At 35.0% G+C, this 14,943-nt stretch overlaps 1 protein-coding gene and 1 long non-coding RNA gene across 2 annotated transcripts in view; one reads left to right on the forward strand and one right to left on the reverse strand.

Moving 5' to 3' along the window:
* Positions 1-338: 338 nt before the first annotated feature.
* The window catches only part of LOC126969903 (transcription factor AP-2-epsilon), a 156,374-nt gene continuing 141,769 nt past the window's right edge, over positions 339-14,943 (forward strand). The window contains exon 1 of the mRNA XM_050815526.1: positions 339-536. Within this exon, the coding sequence (XP_050671483.1) occupies positions 507-536 (30 nt within the window). The 5' untranslated portion in view covers positions 339-506. The remainder of the gene's footprint in view (positions 537-14,943) is intronic.
* On the reverse strand, positions 2,107-4,605 carry LOC126969960 (uncharacterized). Its single transcript, XR_007730505.1, has 3 exons — positions 4,431-4,605; positions 2,358-2,623; positions 2,107-2,284 (listed from the first exon to the last, which is right to left on the reverse strand). It is a non-coding gene; the product is annotated as an uncharacterized LOC126969960 (long non-coding RNA).

Here is a 14,943-nt window from a genome sequence, read left to right on the forward strand (position 1 = left end):
TAAGGCTCGGGCACAACAGGGCCTGCTCAAACATTGAAGTATCTTTTCTAGTAGAATCACTCCATATCAAAACTTACTCAACCCTACAATAACCATAAAGAATTACAATTAATCGCCGCGAACTGAAAAGCCACCGTACGGTGAAAAAACGTCAAAATATTGTCAGAGTTTGCAGTTTGGGAGCCCCACGAAGACAGAGGGCAGTAGTAGCCAATAGGGAGGCATGCCGGCGTTAGAGTTCCGTTTGTGGGCCAATGGCGTTCCCCAGGGCGGAGCCTCGAGCAACACGGCTTTCGCCCCCAGCTAAAACCTTTTCGCCTGCAGTCGTTTACAGATAAGCCTTCGGGATGGTCGATTATTATTACATTTTGAACGCGTGAATCCGAGATCTGCTTGCCCTGGGGCGTTGGTCGATAGCAGTATTCGTCGTGTGACATACGCGCCCGGCTTTGCCGTTTGTGATAAACTTAGTGCATACTGTGATATGTTAGCCTTATAGATATACCATGAACCTTTATATGCAGTGTCATCGTGAGGTAATATTGTTTTGTTTTTACGTAATCACCGCAGACAATAAGAGGAATGCTTTGCGCAGTCGCTGTACCTACAGCCTTTGGTCAATAATTGAGTTATCTTCTTCATTACAACACGCACTTCGACGCGGATAAACTTGCATTTCTTATTCCATCCCTCATTTGCAGAATAGTTATGACAATTTTGATGTATCGGGCGAAATAACATAGAGAAATAGTTATGTGTTTGTGTTATATTCCAGTCTAGTTTTGATTTTTAATCTTAAAGGTTCAGCTTTTGAATTACTGATGGATACCATTTCAGACTCGTTACGTGAAGGTGAGTTAAGTTAATGATTGAACAAAACTTTAAATCTGTCTATCGATAGTAAGTTAGCCATTGTGCTTACAGGAGATCTGAATAAACTTGTTACAGTTAGAAAGAGAATGAACAGTTCATTATGAACTATTAAATCAGAACTGTCATTCAATATTATTTGTATGAATTTGAAATTGAACTTAAGCTTCTCTTAATCATTAATAAACTGTTTAACAATGTTAATACCTATCATAATGTATAATACCATTGGCTATATACCATTTCAATTAATTATCGGTACTCTTTGCAAAGGCGAAAGTCTTTAAAAACAGACTTAAATGGGTTTATTAATTAGTAAACCTTATTAACTATAGCAAATGACCACAAAAAAGAGGTTGCGCTGCCAGCTTTATACCTCAACTTATATTATATTTGTTTTTGTATTTTTTATTAGGTCTTTTACTAAAAAAAAATTAGGTATGATGACAAAAAATACCTTTGAAATAATTTATCCCGACGTTTCGTGCGCTTTATATTTATAGCAGGTTAACAGACGACTGATTCATCAGTAGTCAAGAGTGTATTTGTAAAAGTTGTGATTAGAGTGTCTATTTAAGTAGTTATTAACTTCCTTCAACTCTGTGTACTAGCAGATATGAGTCGAGACCCTTTTTTCTAAGAATGCGTAGAAGTCTTAAGTGAAATCAACAACAAATACTAAATACCGGACATTACGTCAAAATGCAAAATTCCACCCACATCATGCTTTACGTCTGGCATTCTTCAATCGCGCGATTTGCGAGGAACGCCTTAAATCAAATCAAAATCAAATCAAATCTCGCACAGCTACTTTGTGGAATCAATTACCGACTGTGTTCCCATACCGATACGAATTTGGGATCTTCAAGCATATCAAAATCAAATCAAAAATATTTTATTTCGTAGGTAAAATGCATTACGCTTGAAATACGTAATTTTTTCGTACGGCTCGTTCGGAAGGCATATATCCTTAGAGAAGAACGAGCAAGAAACTCTAAGGTTGCTTCTTTTCAAAACAGAAAGGTATTACCCGGTACCCTGAGCGGCATTACCCACAATTAGGGGCAATGCCGCTCATACATGTTTTATTTTAAATGTTTTTCTACTACTAGTAGGTTAAAGATATAAGCTTTTGTTGTTAAATTGGTGACTACTTGATAATTAAAGATTTTGTTACTGTTACTAAATTTTGATTTATAATAATATATTTGAAAAATACACCATGTCTTCCTTAAGTGAACGCCATTAACCCCTGGTTCTTATTTTCAATGAAATTTACAAATATTTCAATTACAAATTATCATAGAGTATAACTTAAAGGCCGGCAAAGCATCTCTTGACCTCTCGTGTTGCGGATGTCCATGAGCGGCTTACCTACCACTTCCCATCACATCAAGATCTTGCCAGTTTCCTTCTGTAAAAAAAACAAACAAATTAAAAAAATATATATTAATCTGGCAGTGTTAAGAATTACAGTGACATCTTACATTAGGTGTGTCCATAGCTTAGCCATTTATTTGGGTTACTTATTTCTCAATTCTAAATCACTCCGTCTATTTCGCATTAAAATTTGTTGCTTTTTTTTCTACTCCTATCAAGGAGTTTTTGGCTTGCGTTCCGTGCATCCATCATATTCAAGTTTTCTTTAGTTCACTATATCAGTTCTTTTACGTTTTCAAGGCAGGTTTACGAATCACGGTAACAGTAAATATTGTAGCAAACGCGGGAATATGGATCAGAGACAAGGTTGATACTAAAAGTAGATGAAATAGTATTTATTTATAGAAAAAGTCTTGGATAGTGTACTTAATAATTAACAAAATAATATTATTTCTATAAATATATGGGAATATAATATGGCAGTCTTGTTGTTAATGTTTCTCTTTGAGGTGGTTGTCGAATGCGTTAAGAACTTGGTAGAAAGTAGATTGTTAATAATAAGGAGAGAATACGCAGATATATTTTCTCTTGAACTAAAGGACCAATTCGTGCTATTGTTGGATGTATAACAGAATGAAGTTTTTATAGATGTAGGGAAATGGACACAGAGGGACATCAGCCCATCTAAAAAGGAACTTCTATCATAGGAAAGGAAAATCATAAGTGGGCCAGATCTTCAAAGTCATGATCGCACTTAGTATGAGATAGATAGATATGATAAGGTAGTATTCATATAAATAATTAATTAATATGTAAAGAGAAAAATTACGTAATAGGTTGAGAAAAAAGTTTACTGACATTTTTGTGTCATTTTGTTCGATGTCTTTTTTACATCTTATTATCCCGTTTCTGTAGAAATTTTGGGTTTTCTCATCAAGAACATGCGACAATTGTTTCAATTCATTTATTAAGAGATTATTAAATCACAAAATAAAAATACTACTGCGAACTAGGTAAACCTGTGTTACGGGCGTAAAGAGCTTAAATTAAAACTAAATAATCACAAAAAAGAGAAACTTAATAACGGCAAATGTATAAATTAATCTACAGGTTAAGTATAGAAGTTAAAAATGTCTTCAAAGTAATGAATATTAACTAATACAAATAACATACAGATAATGTTTATTTTAACACTATTAGTAATTTTTCTGTATCTTCATAAGACATATTTTGAAGTGCTTCACGAAGAGCCATCTTATAATTAACTAGCTGACCCGGCAAACGTTGTTTTGCCATATAAATTATAATTCACGCGATAGTTTTATAAGTAATAAAATATTGCCTATATTATAGCCTGTACATCATTTTGTTCTATTGTCAATAGTTTTTGCAGCGCACGCAAAAATAGGTTTTCGATTTTACACCTTGTGTTACAAAATAGCAATTTTATTACGGATCCCTAATTTTGAAAAAAAAAACATAGCCTATAGCCTTCCTCGATAAATGGACTACCCAACACTGAAAGAATCATTCAAATCGGACCAGTAGTACCAGAGATTAGCGCGTTCAAACAAACAAACAAACAAACACTGCAGCTTTATAATATTAGTATAGATTTAATTTAGGGATATATGTTTGCTATTGCGTTTAGTTTATAGTGAAGAAACGGTTCTAAGAATATATAAAACTTGTATGTAAAAACAAAGTTTGTTTTTGTTTTTGAAATAATATCTTTGTGTCTCTTATGAATAAATTCAGTGCTGTCGGAAAGGTCTTCGTGTCGTTTCAGTACTATGCTCAGTATAAATAACTGTCGGTTGAGGCAGTCCTGTCTTTTTGTTAACCGGACATTGCTTAAGCATTCTGAAGAGACTGGATCGGGTAGAACTCTGATGGTCAGGTCAAGGCTTTACAACGGATCCAATACCTTCCAGTCAAACTCTTAAATACTGTGTGGTAAAGATGTGTGTGGTCTAACATTATCGTGATGAAAGACCACACCCTTCCTATTGATCTATTCCGGCCCTATTCTCTCAACAGATCCGAATAGATAGATGGTTCTGCCCGGCAGTATCACCTTATTGAAAGAAAGAAAGAAAGATCATATATGCTACAACTCAAACCTAGTTTACAGGTAGACTTATTACTAATTTATATTAAAAAGGAGAATTGGAGTTCACCTCAGCATAATACTGATAACTCCCACAGGTGATATGATCAGCGCTGGTCTTCCAGGTGGTCTAACGAATTGTCATACTACATATAGGGTATACACAAAGGCTTACTATACTAAAATAATACACACACATATAATAAAACAGTAATAAATATTGTGAGTTAACCTGGTTATTCTACACTCTGTGAAGGCTGACGGACCATGTGTCATACGTGATCAACATCACCAGTAATCAATCTCTTTAAAAATAGTTCGGTTTCCTTACGTTCCAGTTAATAATCGCAAATGAGTTCACGGTTCATTAGGACCTCCAAATATCAAACTTTTTTGTGTAGGCACCTAACTTATTTCAATTGGGTCAAAACTGTATTGTGGTTAATTTCCAGTTCTTCGACTATTTCGTAACTACTGATATGTCCATCTTCGTCCAGTTTTTCAAAAATGATGTCCATTTTATCAGTTTTGGGGCGACCAGAGCTAGTAGAATCATTGTCATCAATATTCACGGATTTAAAATGCTTAAGCCAACTTTATGGTACTCTTATTACCACTGCATTAAGACCATAAATGCTATAAATTTTATTACGGCTTGCGTTGCATTTTTTTCTTTTTTGTTAGGAAAATTTAAATGTATTGATTTTCTTCGTTCGTGTCAAAATTTGCCAAAAAGCAAAATATTACTTATTTGTTTATTTTTTTTTAATTTAAGCTTTTTATTGTTATAAAAACCAGCCGGATACAAGTACTTATTACAGTCAAATATTTTTCATTAGATAGAAGTATAAACATTAATTCTCTAATTTTTTTTACAATATAAATATTTAATATTAGATAGATATGTTTAGTATTTTTCAATTTAAAATATTTTATCTCCATATTTACACACAACACATCAAAATAATTAAGATCGTCTTGTAAATGTTAACAATTTAGATGAACTGATTTTTTCAACTATACGCAAATATTATCCAATCCATTGTAACTAAATTCATTCAATTCAAAATTCATTTCTATTTCGAATGGCGTTGATTAAAATCAATAAAAATATCTTAATTTCAACGCACGTGAAACATTATTTAGTTTTGAAATATGAACATATCATTTTAAATGCTTATCTTTGTGCTGTTTGCCTATAGTATGCTTTATACTATGTTTTTATATGAGAAAAAGTGCTAAGATAGGCAAGTGGTACACCTAATTGTAAGTGATAAGTCCTGGCCATTAGAATTCAGCACGAAAATATATATTTTTTAATGTTTATTTAAAACTATAATGCTTTATATACTCAAGTGTAGAAATTTATTAAAAATTGTTGTAAACTTACTATCAATTGAGTTGTTAAATTCTTTCAATATCCAAGTACCGCCAGACCCATCCTATCGGATGACTACTCGGATAGTGTTACATGACATTCGAGTGCGATTTTTCTAAAAATATTTCATAAAAATAAAATAGTGTCATCTAAAAAAAGTTAATTATTAGAAATTTGGCTCCAAGCCGGGATGAGTTGCCCAAATTAGTATCTGTTTTCTGAATTTTTGGACGTATTTATTCCATGAATCTAATAGAAATATAATTAATATCTTGTTTGTTTACTTTTTATCGGGGGGAAATTATTTGCAGAGTTCAGAAGAAAATTAAAAAAAAAAGGTTTCCTTCCTTTTTATGATTGTATACACTAGCCATTTGTATATTAGATACAATGTAGTTATTAATATATATAATAATTATAATAACACACACTAACCCCCTTATTCATAATAGTCTGCTAACTTAAAGCATTGATAATTCTCACTCTGTCTTCTTCTATTGATGTTTGGCTGTTTTAAGTTAGCGGACCATTATGAATAAGGGGGTTAAACTTTAAGAAGTTTATCTGTGCGTGAAGCCGCTGAAAATTAAATTACATAATATTTCTTATTACATTATAATTTCTGTGCGGCATTCCACTTTACATCTTGTGGTTTTGTTTAATAGACTTAGATAATTTATACGTCTAGATAGAGCCTTCTTGCTGCTAGACAATCGATGAAAACAGGCCAGGTTTAATAGTTTAGTGTGTATGACAAACTAGGTCGTATTCTCGCGACATGCATGTCACTTTCTTTTAGTGTGCGTGCGTTGCTGCAAATAGAGGTTACCTGTTAGCTGTTTTTTCGAGGTGTTCGTAGCTGTTATAATCTATCTAGACGTATAAATTGTCTAAGGTGTATCTGTTTCATTAATTTCCAGCTACGGTAACCTGCAAACAATATATGTATGTAATGTATCAAATAATTAGGTACCTACTAGGAATAGTATTCTTAAATTAAGGGTAAACGGTGCACCGTTTTAGTTTCAGCACTTGGATATCAAAAAGTGAGACCAGAAAGTGCAATCTATACTCTATTATTAAACTAGGCGGTATTTTGCGGAAATTCATATTTATTATTTAGCCAAATGTCATGAGTAGGTCAAAAACTACATTAACAATTTGTTATTTTTAAAGTGACAGCTGTCACTTCTGGGAATAACAATACAACTCGAGTGGTCGAGGGTTTCTCAATTTTGGTTACAAATTTAATTTGTATAACTATAACAACTCATAATTTTATTTATTTATTTATTTCATAAAGTCTACAGCACACTACATCTCTTATTAACTAGGTTATAATTATCACGGGTTATCCTGCCTAAAATCGGCAGGCCGTATCAGTCGTCACGCCAGCATTAATGAAGTCATCCGCAGGGCATTTGCCGCTCTTAATATACCAGCTGTTTTAGAGCCAAATGGTATAACCCGCCGCGATGGCAAGCGTCCTGATAGAATGACGCTGGTGGCTTGGGCACGGGGAAGGGCGCTGGTGTGGGACGCTACTTGCGTCGACACTCTGGCTCCTCATGTCCAAGTTACGTCAGTTGGTGCTGGGGCTGCTGCTTCGACTGCCGAAGACAGCAAGCGTCGCAAATATGTTGGTCTCAGTGAGTCATACATCTTTGTGCCGTTTGGTGTCGAGACACTTGGCCCGTGGGGCCCAGAGGCGCGTAGAATGTTCAAAGTACTATCATCGCGCCTCAATAAGGCTACTGGAAACCCAAACGCTGGCAGTTATTTTATGTCAACGGATCAGCCTTGCTATCCAACGCGGTAATGCTGCCAGTATTCTTGGTATGCTTCCACGTAATGATAGTTTTAATTTTATGTAGTCGTAGTATTGTAAATATTGTTATAAGATTTATACACACTAGGTAATAATAGTACAAAACATCCTCGATGGACTCCTAAACTAATGAACGGATTTTAATGGAGATTACTTCATGGAGTGCAGTTTGGTCGAACTTGAGAGATAGGATAGTTTTTTATTCGATTTGGGACCCATAATTATTTTTATTTTCAATATTTATTATGTATGGACATATTTTGAATGAGAGAATTTAGTGACGCATGGTTTGACAGTTCAGCTGTGAAACAATTTCATTATAACAACAGAGAGCATTTTTTACGAAATAATTCTTGATGTTTTGAAATATTATTGGCAAATTCCTATAAAACAGTATTTTTTTTTATTATCTACAGCACAAAGTTTGTCGGGTCAGCTAGTAATATATATATTTAACATTCAGAATAAATTTATTTTTGGTAAGGTACAAAATATCTAAGTCTGGGAAGGACGTATTATAATATTAGGATAATCTGCACTCTTATAAATTTGTGAATGATAATTTAACACCACATCTAAATTCAGAAATTAAATATTTATACCCTACCCCTCTGAGCCATGCCCAACCAATTTGGTGTAAGCCTCCTTTAAGATGATCCACACATATTTTTATTTATTCATTTGTATGGATCTCCAACAGTTGTACATATTTTCTTACATCTAACACATGCCTTATATCTTAACATTTGTATGTACTACCAATTATAGGAGAACACATCATTCCGTAACACATAACAGTGACTCTAATTTATATTTAAGTAAGTTGACTAAAAACTACTTAAGTATCTTAAAAATAAGTTGTATAATAAGTGATAGTTGTAAAAATAATGTTTTCTGAACAAGAACAAAGGTTGCCTATAATAAAAAGTTAATCACTTATTAATTGGCCCGAGCGTCGCTACATTTTTTCAGAAAAATTGAGAGCCTGTCACAATCAATGTCCAGTGTTGCTATGTTATTTACACACTCGTTGTATACGCGTGACATACGGGCTGTAGGAGCGTCCTGTCCAAGTTTAGTTCGAGCGTTATCAGTTTTAAAGAAAGGACGCGGGTTGGGATAAGGTCTCCAAGGTACGTTTACATGCCGTCGGTTTTGCCAGAGGCTAGCTGTAGGCCGCAGAAGCCGCAGTATCGCTGTCATTGTCCGAATGATATCTTATACGAAGCCACAAGCAAAATGACCGCTTGAACGAATGATCAAAAGGCTTGTGTGGATCCTGTAGACCTTCAAATTGCACCATTCAGCCCGGTTTTGCGCTACTTCCGTCCATTTTGTCTCTGCAGTTTTCTTAACGTCATTCTTTCAAAGCTTCTGTGATCTGCGTCTAGGTCTCTTTTCGCCTATATTTCCTGCCCACTGCCACTCTTTTGATGGATCGGTGACCTTCGGAAAGAGTTATAAGTACTTCTCGGAAGATATTCTAACGTCAAAAACGCCCAAAAGTGAAAATAATAGCATATTGTCAGCTAAGATCAAACCAGAATTATTTACTCTATAAGCAGTAACTTATACAAAATACAAAGGGCTCGTCAAGAACGCACCTTTAGTACTTATTTGAAATATTTAAATTAACACAAAAGTAAATGAATTACAATAAATCTTAAAGCTAATTAATAATATGAAATGGTTACCTACTACCTAAGAAGAACGAATGACTAATGGAATCATCGAAAAACTTAATTAATAATAAATAAACGTTTATTGTAAGCGTATATTATCATTTGACAATGCCATAAAGGATATTAAAAATATAATCCGTAATGAAACGAAAAGGATTATTTCTTAAAAACAACCGACGCGATCCCATTACGGCGCTGTCATCGAGTTCTTGATAGGATTTAAATTAGCCGCACAATAAAGCTCCTGTCAAATCCGCCATTAATTTCGAATTTTGAATTTGAAACGGGAGCGGTGTTGCCATTGCGAAAATTCTATTCATACGGGCCACGCATTGTGGTCGTGACAAATTAATTTCACGTGAATCATCTTATTGTGTTTTTGAGATGTTGTTTAATAATTGGTCAAAACAATGTCCCGTTGGTGATTTATTCTTACTTACATCGCGTGTGGTCGTTTTTGTCAATATTTTCTGACACTTATAGTTCTTTCTTAAATATAGGTACACCTTTATTACAAATGGTTACACAATATGATATGTAGTTGTAGAAAATGTTTTATAATTTATTACTAATATATTCAAAATCTGACGTTAGATAAACATCATGAACATTAGATTTTAATTACATAATATACTGAAAACTAATAAAAATTCTTACATTTTCCATAAGATTCTTAGGTTAATAGCAATAGAAGTCAGTGTAAAATGTATCTTGTCATTATCTATGTAATAATCCATTTCATTTTATTTCATTCATTTCATTAAGACTTCATTAAGTTTTAAACAGATTATCATCATACAAATATTCGAGGTAAGTAGGTAGGTATGCAATGTGTCTATTTACAATACTATGATTACATAGAATTAAAACTATAAATTACTACGGGGAAGCGTACCAAGAATACTGGCAGCATTTCCACGTTGGATAGCTCGGCTGATCCGTTGACCGAAATAGCTGCCAGCGCTTGGGTTGCCAGTAACCCTATTGAGGCGAAAAGAGTACTTTGTACATTCTCCACGCCTCTGAGCCCCACGGGCCAAGTGTCTCGACACTAAGCGGCACTATGATGACTAAGACCCATTGGGACCGACATGTTTACGACGCTTGCTGTCTTCGGCAGTCGAAGCAGCAGCCCCAGAACAAACTAACATAACTTGGACATGGGAAGGTCCTAAAGTGTCGACGCAAGTCGCGTCCCACACCAGCGCTCTTCCCCGTGCCAAGCCAGCGTAATTCCGTCAGGACGCTTGCCATCGCGGCGGGATAGTTTTCCCGCCGCGATGGCAAGCGATGACGATTTGAATCTAACAGCTGGTATATTAAGAGCGGCAAATGCCCTGCGGATGACTTCATTAATGCCGGCTTGACGACTGATACGGTCTGCCGATTTTAGGCAGGATAGCCCGTGATGCCCAAGAGGATCTACCTGAACGCCACATCTACATTGATGTGGTTCATTCAGTGTTATACCTACTATTGTTTTTAAATTTTAATATAGTAGGCGAAACTTTTATATTTTATCGGCATACAAAGCGCATATTTTCTGTGATGAACACAGTGGAAAGATGAGCACAGTAGAGCCAGTATTTGTGGTGTTCTGTAACTTAAAATTTGATTGAAATGATAGTAGAAATGATCTATAAAAACTCAAAGCAGTAAAAAATATTCATAAAAACTGATTTAAAAATATATTATTTTAATTAATTCTACTATAGGTAATTATAATAAATATTAATTAATAATTAGTACTAATAGTACTAGTACTATTTAGTACTAGTAGTCAAGTGGGCCTCTTGCTCGTCCATTTGCAAGGTATTTTTTTTATGAAAATTAGGGATGAGCAGGACGTTCAGCTGATGGTATTGGAACGCCCTGCCCATTACAATGCAGTGCCGCTCAGGATTCTTGAAAAACCTAATAGTTCTGATTACAATTGCGCTCGTCACTGTGGTACCCATAATCTAGACGTCATCTTGTGCAAAGGAGCCTCCCACTGGTAAATATAAAATTTAATGCTTCAAAAAATCAGCCTAATATAAAACTAGTAAATTTAAACATGAATTCTATCTTGATATTTTTTAAATGACAGATCATCGAAGTCCCGCCCACAATCATCTAATCAATTCATAACACATCCAATTGTCTTGAAACCCAAAAAGCATTGCCATATTTTAATAGCCAGTACAAGATCGATTTTATTTTTATTACGATTTCCTTCTTCCAAATGAGTGTGTCGTTATATGATTTATTGGTAACGACTTTGAATTTTAATATTGTTCGATTCAGTTTTGGTTATCACTTTTTGATTGAATATAAAATATAGTAGCGTATTCAAAATATATTATACTGAATGTTTAATGAGTAATTAACATTTAAGAATTAATTGTATTGTATCAGTGGGAAGCTCCTTTGCACAGGATGCCGGCTAGATTATGGGAACCACAACTGCGCCTATTTCTGCCGTGAAGTAGTAATGTGTAAAAATTTCTGGGTTTCGGTCTGAAGGGCGCCGTAGCTAGTGAAATTACTGGGCAAATGAGATTTAACATCTTATTTCTCAAGGTGTCGAGCGCATTGTAGTGCCGCTCAGAATTATTGGGCTTGACAAGAATCCGGAGCAGCACTGCATTGTAATGGGAAGGGCGTTTCAATTACCATCAGCTGAACGTTCTGCTTGTCTAGTCCCGTATTTTCATTAAAAAAAAAGTGAAACAGTTTTTGCTCAGTGTCTTACTAAAAGTTACATACTCTGTGGTTCTTATTTCAGAAGATGTTCTGATCTGAATACTTATTCCACGACCTAGTGTATTGTTGTCACCATCTTTATAACTGTGCATAAAAGAGACAACAAAACAATTAATCATGATTCTTGGAGTACGTACTGAGACCTTAGGTATTTAAAAAAAAAAGCGGCCGAGTCGGTCTTGCTCAAAAAGGGTTCCATAGCAGCATGTAAAATAATATAAAAGTTCTTGTAGTTCGCTGTCACTTTGATCGATGTTTTAATATTTGTGTTTAATAGTGAAATATTGGAGTTTCACTTCTAAGTATGGGGAACCCGAAAGTTCAAGGTTTTTTTTTTCTATTCTTGTGTATAAATCTTAATGCGGTTCACAAAATACATCTACTTACCAAGTTTCAACAGTATAGTTCTTATAGCTTTAGAGACAGACAGACAGACATAACGAATCTATAAGGGTACCTTTTTTGCCATTAGGCTACGGAACCCTAAAAACGATTCATTGTAGAATACAAGGTAGATATTGAGCATTTTAGTTATAATTACTTAGATGATTTTTAAGCTTTTATCATCGTGGAACGTAAACATTGTAATTATTATGACGGGTACTCACGATATATATTTTAATTATTTGATGCCGATATTTTGAGCCAATTGCATGAATCGTGGTCGCGGCGGAACTTAATAAAATGTATAATTTCATTATATCATGTATAGCATTAAATAAAATAGATATCTTGAGTACCCATCATAATAATTACAGTACTTAGATGGTGTTTTAATTTTTTTTATGGAAAAGGAGACCAAACGAGCGTACGGGTCACCTGGTGTAAAGTGATCACCGCCACCCACATTCTCTGACAACTCTAGAGAAATCACACGAGCATTGCCGGCCTTTAAGGAAGGTGTACACGCTTTTTTTGAAGGTACCCATGTCGTATCGTCCCGCAAACACCGCACAAGGAAGTTCATTCCACATCTTTGTAGTACGTGGAAGAAAGCTCCTTGAAAACCGCACTGTGGAGGACCGCCACACATCCAGATGGTGGGGATGATGTCCTAACTTGTGGCGTGTCGTCTGAAGGTGGAATTCAGCGGCAGGAATCAGGTGAAACAGCTCTTCCGAACACTCCCCGTGATGAATGCGGTAAGAGACACACAATGAAGCGACGTCTCTACGCAACGCCAATAATTCAACGAGTAAAATAAAATACGTTGTATATTAAGAAAATAGGGTTTGAATAAGTCAAAAATACTTACCTACAGATGAATTGTAATTATAAAATAATTACTTTAAATGATCCATTTCAATGGTAGCATCACGGAAAAATAAATCAAATAATTTTTCTCCGTCCACTTTTTCAAAAGCAATTTGTAAGCAAACAAGCCATTGTGAGTTTGATAGCTTCGCCGATCGCCTTTCTAACCCATAACCGGAATTTATATCTCCCATTATTCATGTGCCGTCGTTGTTTTCCCCTTATTAGAATCCATTCAAGCTTACCCCATTAAAACTCGTCTAAATTAAAATTCGAATAACTAACTAGTTATATGAATCACGGCCAAAGACAATAAAATATATTGTCCAGTCCGCTTTGAAATTAATATTACAATATTCTTGGGTCGATCGACACCCGACCAATCAAAGAGTAGGTATGTAATATATATTGTATTGCATTTTCGATTTGTTCTTTTAAATGCATGATTTAACAGCTAAAGATAAAATAAGAAAATAAAGATTATTCTATCTTTTGTATATTTAATTTAACTTTGATTGAGTTGGTGCTGGCTAGGAGCCGATCTAATTCCTAGCCAACAGATATGTTTGAAGCGTTTAAGCAAAAAGCAATCATATATCGTGAACCTATAATGTCAAATTGAGACAGAAATTCAGACATAGGAGACTCGATGATGGCCATAGCTAAAAAACCACAGCATATTATTAAATAAGAAAATAAAAAAATAACAATTTACACGAATACACAAATAAAGACTTTTGGGACGTTAAAAAAACTTGATAGTGACAATGACAGCCTACCAACAAGTGGACCTCATCCATCGGCAACACAAAAAACTGATAATTAAAATAAACTAATTTCTAACTGGCCGTTTTGTGAATGGATTGTCTTTGGTCGTTTTTTGTTGATGGCAACATATCTCATTTGCTGTCTGTACTCGGTGTGTTGACGGCGTTCTTTTTTAAAGTGCGAGAGCGCAGCGGGCTGTCGTTGCATCCGTTCACCTTTTGAATTAACTTAGTTTAATTTTTAAATGCCACTAATTTATATTCGGAAGTATAGATTAAATATCTTTTTTATTTTAATTAAAGCACTAACTATAGCAGTACCATAAACTTATCTTTCAGAAAATAGCGGTTTGCTCTAGTGCAGACACATGGGACATTCCATTCTATAGTCTTAGCTGGGTATTCTAGTAGACCGTAGGGTTTATTTTTGAATGAAAATAAAGGACGGGACGAGCCGGTCGTTCAGCTGATGGTACACCCTACCTATTACAATGCAGTGCCGCTCAGGATTCTTGAAAGATCAAAAAATTCTGAGCGGCACTACAACTGCGCTCGTCACCTTGAGACATAAGATATGATAAGTCTCATTTGCCCAGTGATTTCACTAGCTACGGCGCCCTTCAGACCGAAACACAATAATGCTTACACATTACTGCTTTACGGCAGAAATAGGCGCCATTGTGGTACCCATAATCTAGCCGGCATCTTGTGCAAAGGAGCCTTCCACTGGTGACGGGCGTATCGCAATACACTACAGCATAGGTCGCTGTGTTACTTGGATCATAGTTTCAGTTTAATTTACTGAAGACGCCGCTTAAAACCACGTGACTATCGGCTCATCCCATTACTTATTCTTATAAAAACATTTCAATAACCTTAATACAGTTAAGTTTCCGTAATATCTAGTCAAACTTTACATGTAAGTCAAA

Source organism: Leptidea sinapis, chromosome 19 (genome assembly GCF_905404315.1).
Source record: "Leptidea sinapis chromosome 19, ilLepSina1.1, whole genome shotgun sequence".
Classification (NCBI taxonomy): domain Eukaryota; kingdom Metazoa; phylum Arthropoda; class Insecta; order Lepidoptera; family Pieridae; genus Leptidea; species Leptidea sinapis.